Source organism: Columba livia, chromosome 11 (genome assembly GCF_036013475.1).
Source record: "Columba livia isolate bColLiv1 breed racing homer chromosome 11, bColLiv1.pat.W.v2, whole genome shotgun sequence".
Lineage (NCBI taxonomy): Eukaryota > Metazoa > Chordata > Aves > Columbiformes > Columbidae > Columba > Columba livia.
Genome location: NC_088612.1, coordinates 12,916,855 through 12,937,459, shown reverse-complemented (window position 1 = coordinate 12,937,459; position 20,605 = coordinate 12,916,855). Strand labels below are relative to the sequence as shown.

The 20,605-nt window shown below is 42.7% G+C and overlaps 1 protein-coding gene across 4 annotated transcripts in view; it reads left to right on the top strand.

Moving 5' to 3' along the window:
- Window positions 1-20,605, top strand: part of CTDSPL2 (CTD small phosphatase like 2) — a 41,229-nt gene that overhangs the window by 911 nt on the left and 19,713 nt on the right. Inside the window, exons 1-3 of one of the 4 annotated variants that reach the window (XM_065076852.1) lie at window positions 192-367; window positions 8,054-8,285; window positions 18,092-18,300. In XM_065076852.1, coding sequence (XP_064932924.1) covers window positions 18,109-18,300 — 192 coding nt within the window. In that variant the 5' untranslated portion in view covers window positions 192-367; window positions 8,054-8,285; window positions 18,092-18,108. Of the gene's footprint in view, window positions 1-191; window positions 368-7,108; window positions 7,127-8,053; window positions 8,286-18,091; window positions 18,301-20,605 lie in introns of those variants that run through there. The other 3 variants (XM_065076854.1, XM_065076853.1, XM_065076855.1) reach the window with 3 other exon arrangements.

Below are 20,605 nucleotides of genomic sequence, written 5' to 3'. Positions count from 1 at the left end.
TCTCCCGCAGCCCCGCGGCCCGTCGCTCTCCGCCCGCCCGCCGGGCCCGCCGCTTCAGGGCGCCGCTCCCCGCGCCAGGCCCCGGCTTCCCTGCTTCCCTCCTTCCCGGCCTGCCCCGGCGCCGCCGTCCCCAGGCCCCCCTCCCCCGGCCGGGCTGCGCCTGCGCGGCGGCCCCTCTCCCCATCCGGGTCCCTCCGTGCGGTGTAGCAGGTCGGTAGGCGGGAAATGGCGACTGGCTGCTGAGCGGCTGCGGAGCGCGGAGCCCCGGTGGCGGTGTAAACACAGCGGCGCCCGCCCGGCCCGGCCCGGCCGGTCGCCGGGGACCCGGACACTGAGGGCCCGCCTCCCGGGCACCCCGCACCCGCAGGTAAGTGACGCGGCGGCTCGGGCAGCGCGGGGTCCCAGCCCGGGATCAGGTGGGAAGGCAAGGGGTGGCCGCTCCGGAGTGACCGGCGGGAGCCTCCCCTCAGGGCCTGCCCCGCGGCGGGCCCTGCGCCCCCCGTCCCTTCCCGCCGGGCTCCGCGCCCCGCCGCGTGCGAAGACACCTCGTCCCTCCCCGCTCACCTCCCCTCACCGGCCGCGGAGGCCAGCCAGCCCCGGCCGCGCCGGAGCGGGGGCGCAGCCCGCCCGGGCCAGCCCTGCCCCCGGCGGAGCGGGCGGCGCGGCTGTCACTCCCGCGCGGACACCCCCCGCCTCCCCCTCTAGGCCGAGGCCTGCGGTGAGTCTCCTCCGCCCGGGCGCCCGCCGCCCCCCGTCCCGCCCGCCCCGTCCTGTCCCGCGGCCCGGGCGGCGGTGGCGCCGCGGGGGCTGCGCTGTGCGCGGCGGGGGCGCGTCCCGGCCCGGGCGGCTCAGGGGGCGTAGCTGTGCAGGCGGCATCCCGGCCCCTGCCGCACACGGGCGGGCCGTGCCCGGCGCTGCTCCCGCCGAGCGCCGCGCAGGACGCGCCTGTTGCTGGCTGTTGTTGTCGCTGCGCCGGAGTGGCAGTGTTGGATGTGCTTGTCACCGGCTCCGGGGGGGACCAGGGCGGGGGTGCCGCCCCGCTGCCTCCCCGGTGGGTACCGGGCACCGGCGCGACGCCGTAGGCTGCGGGCAGGGATCCCGGGCGGGAAGGGCTGTGCGAAGGATGTCAGCGCGGCTGGGCAGAGGGGAATGGCACCAACTTTGTCTGCTGTCACCTGTGAGGGCGGGAGGGGGGAAGGTGGCCGCGCTGTACTGCCCGGTACCGGGCAAGACCGGGGCCATCTCAGCCCGTTATTGGCATTCCCTGTCAATCCTGGGAACGCGGCATGAGGTATTAGCACGTTGCATACCACATTGATTATCTGCTTGCTTCTGTGTTACTAAAGAGTACTGTACAAGCCTGTTGCTCAATTTTATGGTACTTAGGAGCACATGAGAGGACAGGTCTTATTATTTCTTTGTGCTTGTTTTGGTGAGCTCTAGCTTAGATCAGCCAAGGATATTTCTTCCTCTTCGAAATGATTATAGCACTTGTTTTGATCCCGAGCCTATTGTTTCTGGTAGAGGTTTGTCATAGTCTTCCAGCTGCTTATGGTGCACTTTTAAATGTAATTTTGATATTGTATTTATTGACTTGGCCTTTCTTGATAAGTTTCTACTGTGCAACACAGTAGTCCGTGAAGAGGATCTCTAAGTATAACTATTACTCTGTTGCCTTGGGCAAGTCGCAGCCTCTTTTGCCATTTCTCCATCAGTAAAACGGGGATAATAATACCTCAGAGAGTTGTTACAAGAAGTAGTTAATGTTTGTAGAGGACTTAAAAGACCTAAGTGTTATTAATTAAGCCCCATGACACATTAAGGTAAGAGTTAGCGAACCAGGTTTACACATGGATGAACCGAGGCAGGAAGAGATTATGATTTAGCTAGAGTAACATTGGATCTGTGACAATCGCAGAAAACAAGTTGGAACTACTTCATGCTGTAGGCACAAGCGAACAGTTCTGTATAACAGATATGCTTCCAAGATTATTTGCCCCTCCCTCACTTCCCCCTCCAATTTCAAGCCTTTGTATTTAGGTTTTGCCTGTTGTGACTCCAGTTGAGGGGATAGCTCCAATGACACTTGTGACTTGCCCACTTGAAAGTGTTTCAGCAGTCATAACAAGATATATGTTCTAGGATGCAAGCCAAATCCAGACTTAAATTCCGTAAAACATTCTCCACTTTTCCCCTGAAAACATTGTGTAGAACTTAGTTAAGACTTGATCCCGTTCCAGTCAGTGGAGTATGCACTAAAGCTGACATTCCTGTTTCATCTGAGAAAGATTTTTCATTAAAGAAAAAATTCTCTTGTCAGTCTGTCCCAGAGATTTAATGGTTCAGTTAGATCATTTTTCTAAAGTTGTAAACACTCCACATATGCTGGAGCTGTACATGCTTTTTCATAATTTAAAGGTAATTTTCCATCTTCAGACTTCTATCCCAAGTGTTGATAACCTCCTTCCACTGTGGTCATTCCCCAGCACGCTGACGTGACACTATTGCAGGCTGAACAGCATTAAGCAGTTAAAAAAAAAAAGTCTACTGAATTGAAAAGGAAACTTAGTCTTCATCTTACAAAGTTTTTTCCATACTGTATTGGCTTTTATTTTCTTTGATCACTTGTAATGCTGCTGAGGTTGACAGTAACAAAAGTAGTGTTTTCAGAGAACCTTAAGGATCACGTTTTCTCTTCTGACAGTTTTCTATGCAGATATGGCATTCCCATGGAATAAACATTTTCACAGGTGTAAGTGGAGTAATAACTTGGAGGACTTGCACGTTTTTGTAAGAACCAATACTGAAAGTCAAACTGAACTGTTTTGGCAAGAGTTTGCAAGAAAAGCTTGAGCAGGGAAGTTGGACACGATGACCTCCAGAGCTCCCTTCCAACCTCAGCCTTTCTGTGAGTCCTGTGAAAGCAGGACTGGAATTTGGCAGAAATTTAAAATTAATGTGCATTCTAGACATAAGTATACTCTGACAGAAGCCTGAAGCTTCTTGCCTTTTTGAAGGAATAACTGGAAGTTTCAGAACATCACCATGATAATTTCAAGATCCCAGCTGAAGCCAATGTAATTGTATAATTCCAAAATTGCCTTTTGCAGTTTATGGGTTTACAACTTTTCCCCATTCGGCCCCTGTTCAAGCTCTTCCCTATCCACTTGTTTTCAGGCTAGTCTCCCTGGGGAGCCAGGTCTGTGTATTGCAGTGTTTGCACTTGGGTGATGTCAGCACAGGACTGTTAGAGTTATCCCAGATTTAAAGCCTGTGGTGTCCCTCCCCTCCCCCCCAGGACTACATCCTTATTCGGTACTTTCTCAGGAGCATCCCTCTCAGAAAATTCTGATTCATTACTCTGAGTAGATCAGATATGATGGTTCTTTCTCTTATTAGCCCGGAAAGCAAAGGACTATGTCTGAATGAAATTCTTTCATTTGCTAGCAGCTTACATTACCACTAAAGTGTTGGCACCAAGCACTTGTTAAATTTAAATGGAAGATTGTTTTTCATCTGTTGTATATGAAAAGTTCATTTGATGTTTATACATCTCAGTTAAGTCCTCAGAAAATGCAAATATGCACCATAAGTGTATAGTTGATTAATCAGATTCATAATGGATTACAATTTTTAGGGGGCAGAATATTTGAATTGCTCTGATCCTGTGAGGTAGCAGTGAGCTCTTTACAAGCTCATTTCAAAAGGAGCTCTCAGGCAGGATTTTGACAGTGGCAGGCCCTATGGAGTGCTTTGAACAGGTTAATTTGCTCAAGTGCAGCATTAGTTGCAGTGCAGTGTCTCTCTTCTGATTGCTTGGAGGAGAAACTCACATATGCTGAAACACTTGAAAGCCAGAATAACATGATGTTTACATGTTGAGTTACCTAGATGGCCATTATTTAGTATTTTTGGAAAATAAATATTTTACATTTACAGGTAAAGACATCTTCAATAGCACTTGAAAACCTAAGTGTGAAATCATCCACATCTAAAGCAATCAGTTTCAGAGGGTGAATAGTAGCTTCCCACTTGGCAGTCTTAACTTTTTCTAAATAGATTACTTCTCAATCAGATCACTTTCAGTAATTACTTTGATTAAAGTCCTCTTAACTATGGAAAACAAGTTGTTCTTTCATCATACCTCATGATCCAAGGAAAACACTTGTCAGGCCAGTCTGATATAAGAAAGTGATGAGCTGAGTATCAGCCTGAAGTGCGTTTTCACCTTTGCCAGCACTGTCAGATGTGTGGTCTGACTTACGTCCTTTGTTGCCTCAGTTTCCCTACCTGAGGGGTTGGTTGTTGCCATTGTACAGAGATCTGTGAACAAACTGGTGGGAAGGAAATGTGCAAACCACTGGTTGGACAGGATTAACTCAGCACCACATTGATCTCTGCTGCATTGGGACATAAAAAATACAGCTCCCCTTGGGGAAAGGTTTCTGAGAGTCCAGCCCCATCAATCAGATTTCTATGCATCTAGCTAAAAATAACTCTACACCCCACATTTAGGAAACCGCTGATCTGTTGCATTAGATCTAATGAGGATCCTCTGTCCACTAAGTGATGTGGATGCCAGACTTGCCCATAAAAGAGCTGATGGAAATTGAGGTTACCGCAAACAGTGCTACCTCCTGTCTGAAGTCAGAATTTCTTCTTTTTGGGTAAGGAATCTGGTTAGAAGGCATGAAACACTTCTAGTTTAGACTTAATAATATTTATTGTAACAGTGTAACCTTAAGTGTAACATTAAATGTAACAGTATCATGAAAATAAGTTTAGTTTAGGAGCTGTTAACTTCACAACATCTGAAAAATAAGCTATGCATGCTTGCTTAAAGTATATCCTGCTATTCATTGCCAATATTCCAAATGTAAGTAGGAGGGAAAAAATGCAATATTCTGAAACATTTTGATTAGAATTTACCTATAGATAAATGACTTTATTTTATATATATATATATATATAAAAAACATTCAGAGTGGCAACACAGCAGGACTATCATTATCAGCAGAGCGAGGCTAGGAAGGTGATGCTGTAGGGCATGTTAGCATCCTTGAAACCTCCTATGAAAGTAAAGGAACCTGCTCTTATTTAGGCTGTGTTTAGGAATAGGTAATTTAAGTTAATAAATTAGCAATAACTCAGATCAAATCAGAGCAGTTGTTCTGAGCAATTTAGCTTTAGCTACACTGATAGTCTAAATCATAACAGTTTACTTTAGGCCATTCTAAAACATGATTACTTTGATTCTCCCTATATTTTAGGAGGTGCTAATTAGAGGAAGGTAGGTAATTCAATCTAAGGATTAGACTATACCACAAGGACTTTACTGGCACAGCAGTACCAGCCTAGTCAGTAAAATCCCTGCACAAAGGGGTTCCTTTTGCCAGCACCGGTTGCGTTCACACTCACTAGCAGGCTTGTTACCCCAGTTATATCTGACTAGGGAAAAATAGCATTTCCTCCTTGCTTTTGCATTTCTAACAGGTAGAATTGTACTGGTAAAGCTTCTGGTTTAGACACAGCCTGATACATATTTCCTTAGGCTAGGTAGAGCTGCAAGGGTACTCAGTATCTTCTGCTTAGTACACAGGGGCTGAAGGTGCTGGAGCAGAGTTCAATACGGATATGTTGATTTCTTACCCCCGGGGTGGGATTTGGCTTCACCCACTGTAGTTTCCTCTGGGCTTGCTCTTGTGTGATTTCCATCTCCTCGCTGGAGTTTCTGAAGCAGTCACTATTTCAGGAAGGAGTGGGCTGGCTCGAGCTAACAGCTAGTCTCTATAGTCTCCTTTGTCCTCACTTCATTTTCCTATACTCTTACTTGTATGAGATAACATCACCTGAGTTGCTTCTCTTTTCTCCCTTTCCCAGGAACGTCTCTCATTTTCCTGTCCTAGGGGAGCTCATTTAGGTGCAGCAGGTTTCCTTTTTTATGAAATAATGCCTTTGGGCTACGATGTGATGCCTGGTCACCTGCATGAAATCCACCACCTGGGGGGAAAGAAACCCTAGAGATGAGGATGAGGGCTGGGTTCATTCTCTTTGGAGAATGTGGCTGAATGTGACTGCACTTGTGCTGCAGTCCCGGCTGTGGGTCTGCTTGTGTCGGAGACGTGGTGGAGAAGGGTGTCTGTTGGAAGTTAAGAAATAAAGAGGATAAGAGAAAGCTGGTTATTAGCAGCAGCACGGGCAATAGTTATTGCTGTGTGTGCCAAAGGAAAGCATAGTATGCACTAAAGTTTTAAGATTTATTTTCAGGGGGGGAATAAAGCATACAGGAAGTAAAGGAGGTAATTTATAAATAACAGAAATATCTACAACAACATTAAAGGTACTTATGGGCTTTGTATAGGCTAGACTTAAATATAGTATATTTGACTGAATTACCTAGCTCAATTTCTTTGAGACCTTGAACTCTTGTCAAGAACAAGCAGTTGTAATTAAATCAATTATGTATGCTTGGAAAAGTTTGTTTATTTTGCTTATCAAGACAGAATTGATGAAAATTAAAGGAAAAAAACAAGAAAGTTAGTGGAATCTTGACACTTTTAATTTATGTTCTTAAAAATATAGATTTGGAAGAAACTTGAATGTAGCTGAAGTGATATTCTTAAACAACTGTAATTACTGGATTTAGAGTTCCTTAATTTTGTGTTGCTTAGGGCCGATAAAGCTTACTAGCACTGAAGAGAAAGTCTTCGAGAGCTCAGTTGAAAAATGGTCTGTAGAGATACAGTTTCAGGTGAAGAGGTGCCATGCTTAATTACCCTGTTGGACTTTTTTGAAGATAGTAGATTGGTTTATTATATACCTGGAAAATGCTTGATAATGGTCAATCTCAAACATTAATAGTTAATATAAATATGTCCTGAGTCAATTAACATAACAGGGTTCCAAACCATAAAATAGTTTAAGATTAGAAAATAAACATTTGTCATCAGTGGTCCATGCTTTCAAAATTAAAAAGCTCTTTCAAGAAGATTGCTTTTTGCTCTTTCTAGTCCGAATGTTTTTTCTGTTCCCTTTCTGTTTAGGTGCGGGGATGTTACAGGAGTATGTGGAGCTGTGAATATGCCGTTCGCTGGGTGTGTGAAAAGCTCAGTGCCTGCATTTGCAGGTAGCCGAAACTTTGTCAGAATTACTAGGTCAAAGGGCTTTTGTTTGTGTGATGGTTTAGTTTTGTTTTTAAACTGAAGTGACCATGCTGATAAACCCACTACTGTTGTATCAGCTTACTCAGTGTTGTCAGTCTGTAAGGGCAATTGCACGGTGCAATAGGAGCAGACCTGTAGGGTGAGTCTGTTGGCACTGAGGGCTTGATGCCCATGTAGTTTGCATTTCTGGAGCTTTCAGCTCAGTCTAGTCCCGTGTCTTTTAGTGGTTGAAGTGTATCTTCCAGTTTAGCTTCAGTCGGAGGAGTCCAGCGGTTTGCTCTGAGACTGCTCTGTTGTGTTAACTGGAGCACTGTACATGGGATGACAAGATTTGGTTCAAAGCTTGTACTAGATCCAAACTAAAAAACTGGTGCAGAGTAGTGATAAAGCACATTGTGCCTTACGAGAAGACAGAATAGAAGGGTGTGCACTTTTAAGATTTTGTTGGTGTTAAGATCCTGTGAAATGAGTGAGAAATACATGGGAGTTGACAGAAGAAGGGACAAATCTGATGTGAAAAGGCTGTAAAGGAGGGTTAAGAGCCTTCAGTTAACCATCAGAGGATAGAAGCAAATCACCTAACATCTGTAGGGAGTTTTCTGAATGTCTAGATGCTATGTCGCCTGTTGCTTGAGTTCCAGGACTCAACTCTGCTCCTTTCCCTCTGGCTCGATGGACACTCCTCACCTGCCTCTGTGCACAGGCTGCTGAATTAGCTCACTTTGCAGCAGGTTGGTGTTTAAACCAATCTGTTTGGACTTTGTTTATCCTCTGTGTTCAACAAGAGATTATAAAACTAACTTCTGTTGATGAACGCAAAATTAAAATAATCCACTTAGTTGTATGTTGTTTCTTGAATGGCAGAATTGATAAGGTCTGTTTTCCCACAGGTTCATGTTCTCTTGTGCCTTCCGGCCCTCTCAGCTCCTGTAATACCTGCGGCCCCTCCAGCCCCAGTGTTTCGAGTGTCCCCACCTCCCATCAGAGTCGTTCCTGTTTGCTGTCCCTCCCGGTGCCAGCAGTGCCCACGCTAGCTTTGCTCACTGCCTGAGCTGCAAGCAGAACGCAGGGTTGTTTGTTCCCCACCGTGGTTCTGCTGAGGAGCTGAGCGTTTTTCCAGAGGTAAGGCAGGGAAGGAGACAAGGTGGAGTGTGTCTGTGTGTAGCCAGAGTGGATGTGGGGTAAGGGCTGGGCTATAGCTGTCTTTTGCTTATTGGAGATGCTAAAAGGGTCTGTTTTACCTACATAGCTTTTGATTTTGAACTTGTAGGAACTTAGTATGTTTGAAATTTCTCTCCTTCTGTGAAATCAGGTTGGTATTGGTCAGTGGGTTCCCCATTTAACAGCAGAGGACTGACAAGACACACAGACGCTGCAATTGTCTAAGCCTTATTTTCTCTAGAAACCAGGCTGTAAAATAATCAACTGCACTAGAAAAAGCTTACCAATGTTTATGCTAAAGAATACAGCCCATCAAAGAGTACATAAGCAAATGAAACCCATGACATAAGATACTGTTGCTTTAAAAATTTCTGCCCAGATGATCTTTGTTAAAATAATTTACCAGAAAACAAAAGAAACATTTTAAACCTGAATAGTTTCAGTGATCACATCAACAAAAAAAACCAAACAAACCAAAACCACAGCCTCACGTTTGATACTGGAGGAGCTGAGGCTGTGGTTCCACAGCAGCTTGGAATGGTGTCTTGGCTGCGACAGTCCCACTGGCAGTCAGTGCAATGTCTGGGGTGTGTGCCGGGGCCCTGAGAGCAAGTGGGGGACACGTCCTCCTCCTCCAAACCAGGGTGAGCCCTTGGTCCTGCCTGCAGGGAACAGCCCTCTGCCAGGTGTTGCTGTGGGCTGTTGTGAGCAGCATTCCGGGAGTGCTGTGACCGTGGTCCAGCCATGCTGTGCCAGCCAAGTGGTTGTGTTAGCTGACATGGTTTTCCGTGGGTGATTGGGGTGCAGCACTGCAACCCCACGGCCTCGCTGGGTTACTGCTGGATCTGTCCTGTCCCCTGCCAGGAGCTGTATGTTTTTATTTCATTGCTTGTGATTCTGTGTTGAAACATTTCAGTTTACTAAGCTGCCCTAAAAATACAGCTAACTGGGGGGTGAGGTGAGTGCTAGAGCTGCCTGGGGGAGGGTGCAGCGCTCTGGCAGCAATGAGATGGGACGAGGCTGTCAAGGAGCCCCAGGCGGGGAGCAGCAAACCCTGGCGTGCGGGCGAGGGAGCTGTGTGGGTGGGAGGCAAGAGCTCCCTGTGCCGCCTGCTCTGCAGACACTAACGTCTTGCAGCTACACGCTGAAAGGCAGCAAATGGCACAGTCCTGGAGGAATGAATAGCTCCTTAAATTGACTTTACTGTTGGAGAAAACATCACAGAACTACAGGCTGTCATAAACATATAGTCGCTCATAACACACATGGAAAAGTAGCTACTGAGCTGGGAGGGATGCAGAGGAAGGAGGTATGGAAATTAGAAAGCATCCCTTCTACCGGCTGTTTTCCATTATTTGATGGACCCAATTTGAAATCATGGTATCTCTGCAGACGCGAACCACCTATGAATTAACCTCTTACCGCTTGAAAGGGATGAGCCTATATAAAAAGCTACTAAAACTTGATAGCTCATCAAACTATTTTTAATTTTTTGTGTAATCGTAACATGTTGTCATCGTGAAATATGCTGCTTCGAAATTGGGTCCGTCTTTTTGAAACACCTTTATAAGTATCAAGAATACTGTTCCATGATTTTGCTACATAGTTTCTTCAGCGTTTATAGTGAAAAGTATTGTGTGCTCTGTCATATGTGTAGAAGGCACAAAGGTGACAACTGTCATATTTAAGTTAATTTGCATGAAGTTTGGCATTAAAGTTAAATCAGGTCTTCTCATTATCTAGAAAATTCCCCCAAATTATAATGTAACTGGTTTGTAATGTAATAAACTAAACACTGTCCAGAAGACTTGCGTTGCTTTGGAAGGTGACACGCGCCTTATTCTGTGGGATTCCTGGTGGAGGGGTTTACTCCTGGTACTGGGGAATAATTTGAAAAAAATCCAACCGCCATGTAAGCTCACAGGTGATATTAGTACTTTTTGTTCTTGCAGATTTCACTGTTTAAAAATAGATAGATACAAATGTGTGGGTGGAGTGCGGAGGTGCGTGGGCTTCAGCTGCCCCCGTCCCACTGGCTTTAGTGGCACAGCATGTGGATTCCTGCCCCAAGGGACAGGGGTGCAACCTCCCTGCTCGCAGACTTGGAGTTGCCAGGCACACAAAGCCGGCAGATTTTGCATGGGTTTTTAAAGAATGTAAACCTGTACCATTCAGCATCCCTCACAGTAGTGTACATAGTTCTATAGCTCCTACCTTTTTGTCCAGCATAAGCTTCCTCAAGTAAGGCACTAGACAGTCAGTGTCTCCTCACTCAGCAGAGCAATTCCCTGCTTGTTTACAGAGCTGTATCTGCGCCTTTAACACCATAAAGTTATTATTTCCTTGCATCTCACCCATTTTAAATTGACAGGGATATGTTAGTCCGAACTGGAGGCAATTAGCTTGTGGCATGAGTGAAATTCAGGGTAGAATAAAAGAAGAATGGAAACATTGTAGTGTGTATGCAGATCAGTTTGGGCTCACAAAACTTTTGTTGCTGTTGTCAACTTGTGTTTATTATACTTTATATTATTGGTATATTGACCAGAAACTCCCTATAACTTTGCATGGAGTAGCCAATGAGGTTTGTTTTATTCTTGTGGATTTTCCACCCAAAATAAAATAGGAAAAAAAGATAATGAAAGAAAACAAAGTGTGTAAAACAGCCTCGTTGTGATGGGCTCAGACAGGTACCTGAAACTCATTTCCGTTAAGTTTTTGAAACTGAATGACATTCAAATTCATAATGTCTTAGTATTATGTTTTTAAGCTTATAAGTAAAGACATAATATCACTCACAAATTAGTAAAGCTGTTTAAACTTTAGCACTTATTTTCATATCAGTTTTATCTCAGGTTCATGCACGAATTAGCAAATTAATCTCAGAGACTGAAGTTTGTAAGAATGAAGTTTTCTTTGCAAGAAATAGGCCAGAATGGGCTATGAAAACATCAGGTTTAAGTCAGCATGTATATGTAATGGAAAATATTTTGTTTAAAACCTGTATGGACAGTGACTGATAAAAATCTTGACTGTGATGACATTTTCCCCATTTTTAACAGCCACGTTGGTTGATTTCTTATTTTTCATTTTTAAATCAGGAAACCAGGTGTGAGCATAATAGCAGCCCCTTACAGGGCAAAGAGCACAGCTTAAGCTATTTTTAAAGGTTTTGAAGCTGTATAGTACACCAAGGAAGAATGTTTTCCAGGACAATAAGACTCATATTATCATTTAAAGAGGTTTTATCCTACAATAAAAATAGTCTGCTATTTTTAAGGCCAATGGAGCAGCCAAAAATGTTATCTAGCCTTTTAAAAGATAGCAACCTGACAAAGTCCTGTGCAATATGTGATTGTGGTTCTGATCCCACAGGGAGATTATGGTGAGGCAGAGCAAGATTAGGTTTGCTGGTGAAGTTCAGCAAAATGCAACTCTCTTGGCTGTGTAGACCTTGCAAAAATTATTAGTAAGTTACTCCATGGCTTCCACAGCCCAACACAGAATTACTTGGGCTTATTAATCTTCTTGATTTTTTGATTGTTTGTGTGTGTGTTTGGGGTTTTGTTTGTTTGTTTTTTTTAATTAAAAAGATAACTAATATGGATGAGCTGAACAATTAAGAAAGTAGCTAATGAGGATTTTTTTGAGGTCAGACAACATCCTGGCAGGTCTCTTCAGGAAGTGTTCAGCAACCTGTCTGTAGCACGGGTTGGAATCAGAGGGAGATGACTTCCAAAAATAGGCTCCCCCTGTCCCAGCAGCATGGATTGAATGTCCGGAGAGCCTAATATGTCTAAAGACAGCTGGGCCCTTCCAGAACCTGACTGAATAGGGCTGGGTCGAGTGGAATTTCTTATCTGCTCCTCTCAGACTTGAGTACTGCAAACTTTTATTTCAGAACCTCTCAGCTCCTGGTGAGCTCTGCCATATCTGAAGCTGAGGAATGTAAAATTCTTGGCAACACCAGAGATTCTAGATAGTGTCTTCCTTTGGCAGCAGACTTTGGGGTTCAGTTCTGAGCGAACTCTTCTGTGATTAAGCCAGCTCTCCATTTGCTGTTGTTGGTTAGTAGTCTGACCCAAACTGAAAAGACTGAATTAATTATAAGTGTGTACCCTCAGTTGAAAAGAGAAAAATATCTTGGCTGGGAGGGGATAAACTTTCAGTTCCAGATGGATATAGTATAATCAAAACAAAGCCTCACTAGCAGGGCCATGGCAAAACAATGGTGCCTAGAAATACGATTGCTAGAGCAGAAAAATATAGTAACAGAAAATCTATTTTCTGTTAAGGCTAGTTGTACGAAGGCACCTCCATTCTTTGGCAAACTCTTTCTAAGAAAGTGTTTCTTTTAGGGGAGATGCTTAAGCTTTGGGAGGCAGAACTACAAATGTGAGCCTGAGGAATCCTGGTTCAAACAAGGACTGAACCCAGGGGGCTGAGCATGATTTTTTTTCAGACTGAACAGACTTAGAAACCTGGGAGATGTGGAGAAGAAGAAAAGGTGCTTGCAGTAAAACAAGGAAGATGGAGAGTGTGTACACATATGCACACACATAGGAAGAAGAGCCAGAGGCCACAAATGCATTAAAAAGAGCAAGTTTTATTTTAGTTACCTCCCTGGGCCTGCTGAGCTCGCCTGTATTTCAAGGCTTCAGGCAGGCGCGGCCTCCCGCTCTTTCTCACAACAAGGCAGGAATCTCAGACATGGTGATAAGGTGCCTAGAGTTTCTCACAGGCCTAACACAGAGGTTCTACTCATCAAGCACACAAGGTCAGTAAAACAATTAGTGTCATGTATGTGCTTTTTCTACAGACAGGTGCAAGTTGCTTGACCGTATTTACATTTAACTAACCTGGCCAAATCTTCCGCTGTATTCCTGTGCAGAGAGGTGCTATTTGCATTGCATCTTTGATAGCCATAACTGCCAGCTATTGTTTTGATGAAACTTGTGGTTTCTTTATACATTTATCTAGATTTCATAACCAAGCACCAGCATTTGAATAGTACATGTTGTGTGTTTTGCTGGTTTAATAAATCATTGTGTTTTTATTTTGCTTTTACCTACAGTATACTAGCACTACTTCCAGACTTGTTTGAATCATGGTTTCCTAGTTATTAGTTGTCTCTCTAGGAGGCAGTTGCAGAAAAACATGCTTGAAGATTCGAGAAGAGCAACAAATAATACGGTATGTTGCAAAATATTAAATACATCAGCTGGAATAACATGAAATTGCTGTCATTTTCTAGGGAGGGAAAATAAGTTGGTTAAAGAAAGGCCAAGAGTCTTTGAGAAGGAAAAGTCTCAACATCCTTGAACTAACAAAAAGCATTTCCTTGACGTTTTAAAGTGCTTTAAGGCCTGTCTGGATGAAAGACTTTATCTAGAAGTCATGTTCTGTGCCTTTGGTGTGAGTCCAGACAGGTATATCATTATGCTAGGGCTACTGTTTGTCCCAAATTCCTCTCTCCCCAGCAGGCATGGGCTTCTCAACTTTTTGTCCCTTTCTCGTGGTGACTCTGGCTTCTTTGTACATTGGCTTAAGATCTTGGGTTTCTTGAAGGCATCACTAGTAGCACATGTATAGACTTCAGCCAGCTCAGTGAACATATCTTTTTGTTGGGACGGTTCTTCATCCTTGAAGTCTGCATCACGTTGCAGTAATGAAATGTGCTGATGAAATATGACTGGTATTATTTGTCCATTCATCCATGATTTGTCCATGATTTTTCCTGTGGATCTGCCCACTGTGATCCAGCTTTCACATCCAGAAATATTTGGATGGAATGACCACATTTTCAGCAGTGAGGTGCACTATCCAAGCGGATGGCAGTGGGACACCCAACCTGCACCAGTAGCTCACGTGTTCAAACCCAGGCAGCAGTTGTCACAGCTTTTAAATCTGGTGACAGTTCACAGCTTTGTGCGTTGGTTACGTGTCCGTCTGTATCTAAAACATAAACAACAGGCATTGACACTTTTGCTCAAAATTTTACTTTATTAAAGTAAAAAAAATCTACTGTCTTCTTGGCTTTGTGTGAAAAATGTTTCAAGAAGTGCTGTGGAAGCAATGCAGGAAGAATATTGTGGTTGTTAAAATCAGATGTATTTCACAAAATTTTTTAGTATGAGTTGTTTTGCAATATGAATTTTTCGTACTCCTGGCTGTCAGCTCCATGTTGGCGAAACCTGGGGTATGGGCATAGTTGTTCTGAGAAGGGAGCATTTTTTAGCTTACTCTGCCCTTTGGAAGGGAGGTGTTCTGTGGCAGCAGAGGAAAAATACTCTGTCATCAGGGCCTGTGTCCCCAGTAGGAGCTTGATCCAATCTAAAGCAGCAGAAGCTCTGTTGTGTCAGAAGTGCTGAGGATCCCCAGACAGCTGCACAAGTTTCGGCCTTTCCTCTTCTCTTCCCGTCTCACCTCCCAGGAGAAGCTCCGTCCCCTCCCAAGGCCACAGCAAGGAGATCCAGGAGGATCCCATGCAGCACAATGGAATGTTGGAGAACCTGGTGAGATAGGAACAAAACAAAACAAAACAAAAAAATCCCCTAATGTGTTCCTGTTGCTCACCAAGTTACGGTCCTGAAGCGTGTTGGGTTGTCTTAGTCCTCCGGAGCTCTTGTGGTGTTCAGGCTTGGAATGGAGAGTTTTCAGTGGTGGCAATTTGGTGTTATTACTATGAGCCAAATAAAATGTAGAAATCGTTCAACGCTATAATTTTAAATTTTCATGTCAGTTATTTCTTCCTGTTGTTCATCACTATTGTTCTTTTACCATCTCAAACTTTTTCCTGTATCAAAAAGCCTTAAACCCTGTAATTATATGTGCCTCACCTAATTTTTCTTTTAATAGTTTTGGGAAAAATAGATAAAATGGTAGTACCATATGGGGAGGGAAAATAAATCATCCCTAACTGAACGTTTCATGGAGGTAGGTTCTTATTTAGAAATATGAGTCATTCACAGGAATTTCTTTCCTGTAGGTACACTGTACCTGTGCCATGGAATAACAACAGTATTTAGGGGTAGCCAGCCTGACAATGTGGTGTGTGGGGACTCAGGAAAATGGGGAATTTATTGCAGCTGTGGCTTATTCAGCTGCTGCTTTGAGTAGCTCCTTCATTTCTGACTTTCCTGTCTCACAAATTGTTTAATGAGAATTGCATTTAGTCCCTCTTTGCCATGTATTTCTTTTTTGAAGAATGAGGGTTTTCTTTTTTTTTTTTTTTTTCTCTTTCCCTCCACTTTCTGGGTTTATTATAGACATAGAAAGAATTCAAGAAGGGTTTTCTGAGAGTTTAAAATATGACATGTAGATGTATATAGTGCAGAAACATGGCTTGAGTCTTTAGATGTTCAGTATGTTTGCTGTTAATGTATTTAGTTAACTTTGGGTTCACAGTGTTGCGGTAATACTTCAGTATCAACTTTCCATGATGTGAAAGAATTATGGTCTTGCACAGAGAGAGGATTTTGAGCTGCAAGTTCCTGAAAGAGAACCTGCTGAAAAGAGGCTGGAAGTACAGAACATGCTGAGGGTTGTATGGTGTAATCCCCCCAAATCTCCCTGTAGGGCTGGCCAGGATAAAATGGGACGGAGTGAGATCCTCGTTCCTCTGGCATTAGTTGGGCTCCTTGCTGCCCGCCCGCCGTGTTGGAACCCCCATCGCACGGGTTTGCGGAAGGAAATTCAGGTGCATGTTTAGACTTGATTATTTTGAGTGCGAGAGCGTGCTAAGCATTGTCATCTGGTTTATGCTTGTTTCAGAAGAGCAGCACAAATTTAATTCAAATAAAAACTGTCCGCTGCCAAATGCATCTGGCATTAGGAAAGTAAACTTCTGTCATTGAGAGGGTTGTAGGTAAATGTTGCTAAGTCCAGCAGGGATATTTATAACCCGAGGCTTGATACCCAGGATGTGCAGTGAGCCAAAGAAGCCTCTGGCAATGGTATACAGATGAGTCGAATGGTTCCTCTGGATAAATATTTCCTCACCACTTACAAACATTACACTGGTTCATCTTTTGTCTGCCTAGTATTTGTTTCAGTTCTAGAAAGATCAGGCAACTTGCAGCATAGCAAATTTTAATAATATTTTCCTTCTCAAATTGGAATTTCACTAGAGTCAGTCTTTTTTCAATATTTTACAATTTTGTCTGATTCCATTTCACACACATTGTTTTTAGTATGGTCCTGGTTGATTCCTGCTTGGGAAATGGCAGTCAGCTTCCATTGCTCACCAGAGCAGTTCCGGAGACTGCTGTTTTGTCAAGTCACATTACAGGATGTTTTCTAGTTTTTAAAAAAGTCACACTTTAATGAATGTAGTTTACATCTGTGATTATACTCAATCCCATTATTTTAGTGTTCATTTACTGTATTCCCAATTCCCCAAGGAAAGTGGTTATCCATTGTCAATCAAACCTTGAATTAGTTCTGTGTAGCTCTCTTATATTTCAGAGATTTTTGAACTAGGTAATTGAGAATTAAGAATCTTACTTGTCTATATGTTTATATACTCAACATATATTTTATACAGAAATAAAATATTTCATTATTGACAGTAAGAGTTGAGTACTTTTTTTTACTAAGTCTTCTGAAAATAATGTCAGGAGTTGTTATTCTTCATTAAGTAGAACACCTTTCATTTGAAGTTGAAATTCACCTAACTATGAACATATGCAGCTGTGTACACTGTTTTTAAAAATAATTCTCACAGTATTTCTGTGTTTGTAAATCACATCCTTGTCACCGATGCCTTTTCCTAAACAAAATAGCTGTTGTGACATGACTTATATTTTAAATATTATAGATTATTTGTTCTCTCTCTGCAGCAATAAGATACATGCAAAATGAAAAGTAGATAGTAATGCCTATTGCGATAGGCATACGCTTTTATTTTCAAAAAAAGTCTTTTGTTATGACTTCAGCTAGGAAATGCCTATTGCTCTCTTACCGCCATTCCTTTGCATCACAGCTCAGATGGATTTCTTGCTCCTGACCCAGTACACGTGTGATTTTAAGCACAGGAGTCGTCTCATTCCAGTCAACCCAAGGCTGAGCTTTGTTCAGCTGAAGAGGGCACATCCCTCCATCCAGAAAAGCAGTTCTATTTGGGCACCAATTTGACTATCGCAGCAGTCTGGTTGAAGGTTGGAGATAAATAGGATGGATTCTCTGGAACAACCTTTTACTCTCCTTTAATAAATATTGCCCTTGCATGAGTCTTCCTGGGGTCTAATCTTGTTCCCAAAAATGGGTGGATTGGAGATCAATCTTCAGTTCTTCTGTTGCTCCTCAGCCAGATTGAATGCAGAGCCTCATTTATGATTTCTTCTTCTGTGAACACGACACAAATTCAGCTTTATGCCTCATCTCAGATTTAGTGTAGAGACTTCAAATGAAGTCTGGTGGGGAACACAGGGCTGAGAGGGACTGCCCAGGCTATTGGGGCTGGGGACAGCAGGACAGCCCTCCTCATCCTCAAAGCAGGTCATTGTTTGTTGGAGGGCTGTGCAAACACCTCATTGATCTAATGGTTAAGATGTATCCATGGCCAGATTATAGTCATTTGTTCTTCTGCCAATGTTGTACTTCGACTTAAACAGCTCCTCTCTTCTATTTAAATGAAGCCATGTAGATGGATGTAAAAGCTCCATGCATCAGAACGCTGTCAGTGTTATATAATTTTTTGAATTCATGATTTGAAGCTTAATACATTTCTTCAATGACTAAGTATGCTTGTTTTTTTCCTTTTATAGCTTTATATGTGGTACCCATGAAAATGAGGCTGAGAACGCGGAAAGCTTCTCAGCAATCCAATCAAATCCACACGCAACGGGCTCTGAGAGCAAAGAGGAAACACTCGGAGGCGGAGGAGAACGTACCTGGGGGCGGAGGAAAACCGCAGAAAAATGAGACAGGCTTGTTGTCTTCAATCAAAAAGTTCATTAAAGGAAGCACAACCAAGGTACACTGGCAGTGGGCTTTGTCTTTTGTTTTTTAATTGGGTCATACGCAGTTAAATGGGATTTAGATGTTTCTATTAAGAATAAATGAACTTGTGTAATGTGGCAGAAGCAAAACAATCTTGTACAAAATTGGAGGACAAGAAGTACCTGTGATAGTTGTGTAAGGTAACAGATATTTAAAAAAAAAAAAAGGTAGACTTTCAAACCCTATGCAAGTTGTTTATAGGCGTATTTAAGACAATCCAATCTATTACAGGATTTATTGCCTTGGTATTTCTTTGTGAAAATGTGAGTAATAAATTCAGTAGATTTTTAATTTCAGGTTTAAGGATTCTTTCCATTTGGGAATTACCAGTATTGGAAACTAAGAAAAGAAGGTCTGCAAGCATAAATTTTCTGGATATTTTTAGCATTTTTATTCAAAATTGTTTAGGAGTCCGTCAGTCAATAAAGGTCTAACCTCACAAATTCAGCCATCAGGAAACTGACCTGCCTGCTCAGTGGGTTGTTGCAGCGAATGCTGCCCCCGTTAAGGGATCACATTCAGACACTGTCAGGGCTGAACCATTAAACCTTGTCTGTCTTCATCCGAACACAGATCTGAACTTCACCAACCCTCACATGCTAAAACTTCTTGAATGTATGTTTTAAAAGTGAATTCTATCTATCTATCTATCTATCTATCTATCTATCTATCTATCTATCTATCTATCTTTCTATGACTTTGCTAGACTGAATGTAACGCTGCAATTGCTTCAAAAACCTGTGTTTTTTTTTCTGTAACGAGAGGCCAGTAAAAAAACCAAAACCAACCAAACAAAAAACCCCACACACCAACACACACAAGCCAAACCACAACAAGACCAAAACCCATTTCTTTCAGTCCCAGAACTCCAGATATTGACATTATGTAGCTGTAAATTTTAAAGAAGAGTAGCCAAGACGTTAGCACAGAATCACAGAAATTAAAATGTATCCCAGAATAACTGTATGCTAAAAAAGCTATGGTATAAATTCAGAAATTTGGGGGGAGGGGTGTGGACTAAGTGTTGAAACGATAATTTTGTAACTAGCTGAAGTAGAAATAATTGTAATTAAAGTAGTGGTATATTCTTAAATTTTCAAAAATATAATGAAATTTAATATTTTATGGCATGTGTTAATTACCTATCACAGAGACACTGAGGTACTGACAAATAAATGGTTCGGTAAAAACACATTATTAAATCTGCTTACCATTTGTTTTTCATCAAACTGGAACAATTAATCTATTTTACGTTCAGCATCTATATTGTAGCATAGCAGTGCAACATTTTGGCTGCAAAACCACTGCAACAAAACACTGAAATCTAAGCAAAACATTTTACGTTGGAATTTTTAAGATAAGGGAAATATGTCTGATTTTCCTTTCAATTTCCTTTGTCTCTTTAAGGTTTTGTTAACCTTCTCTCTTCCCCTCTTGTCTTCCTCTCCCAAATCTGTAAATTACATTTCATTCTTTTTTTTTTTTTTTGATAGTTTAATACATATATGTATATGTATGTATGTATGTATGTATATATAAAAAGGATGTCCCCATTTTGGCCCCGTTTCCTTCCCTGTCCTCTCCTGCGGCTCTGGCAGGACGTGGTGTGGCTGTGGTGGCATTGGTGGCAGGACAGTGACAGTGCTGAGCTGGCTGCCAGCGCGCTTGTGACTTAACAAAGTGGTCCTGTGGCTGCCATGGAAACCTCCGACTCCAGACACAGTGGGTGTGCACAACTTGCCCGGCAGTTCGTTCATGGGTACGCTAAAGCCTGAGCCACCACTGAGCTCTGATGAATTTACAGCAGTCAATGGCTTAATCATGAGTATATCTGGGCAGTTTTGATCACAGTCAGGGTCATCTATGTGGTGTTGTAAAGATGTCATATTAGAAATATTCCTTAGACAAACAAAACCTGAAAAAAACTTAAAGCTCTTTAGTTATAGTACCAGAGACTAAAATGTGGCTCTTTGGGTGTGGATGGTGGTGGGTCTGATCTGGAGGGTGCTCACTAACTTAGGGCCCCTGTAACAGTGTGGAGCACATAGTTATCATTGTCATTTATACAGTGACAAATCCAATATACCAGAGGAACTGGTACGTGTGTGCGTACAGAAAGTACTGTGAAAATTATTAAATGTTAATGTCAGAAATATTGCAGAACTTGCTGTTGCAAATTACTCTAAACTTGTTCGATTTGGCGGGTTCCAGCACTGAATTGACTTTGAAGGTGTTGTCATTAATTCTAGTCTCAGTTTAGGCCATTCCTTAATATGTAC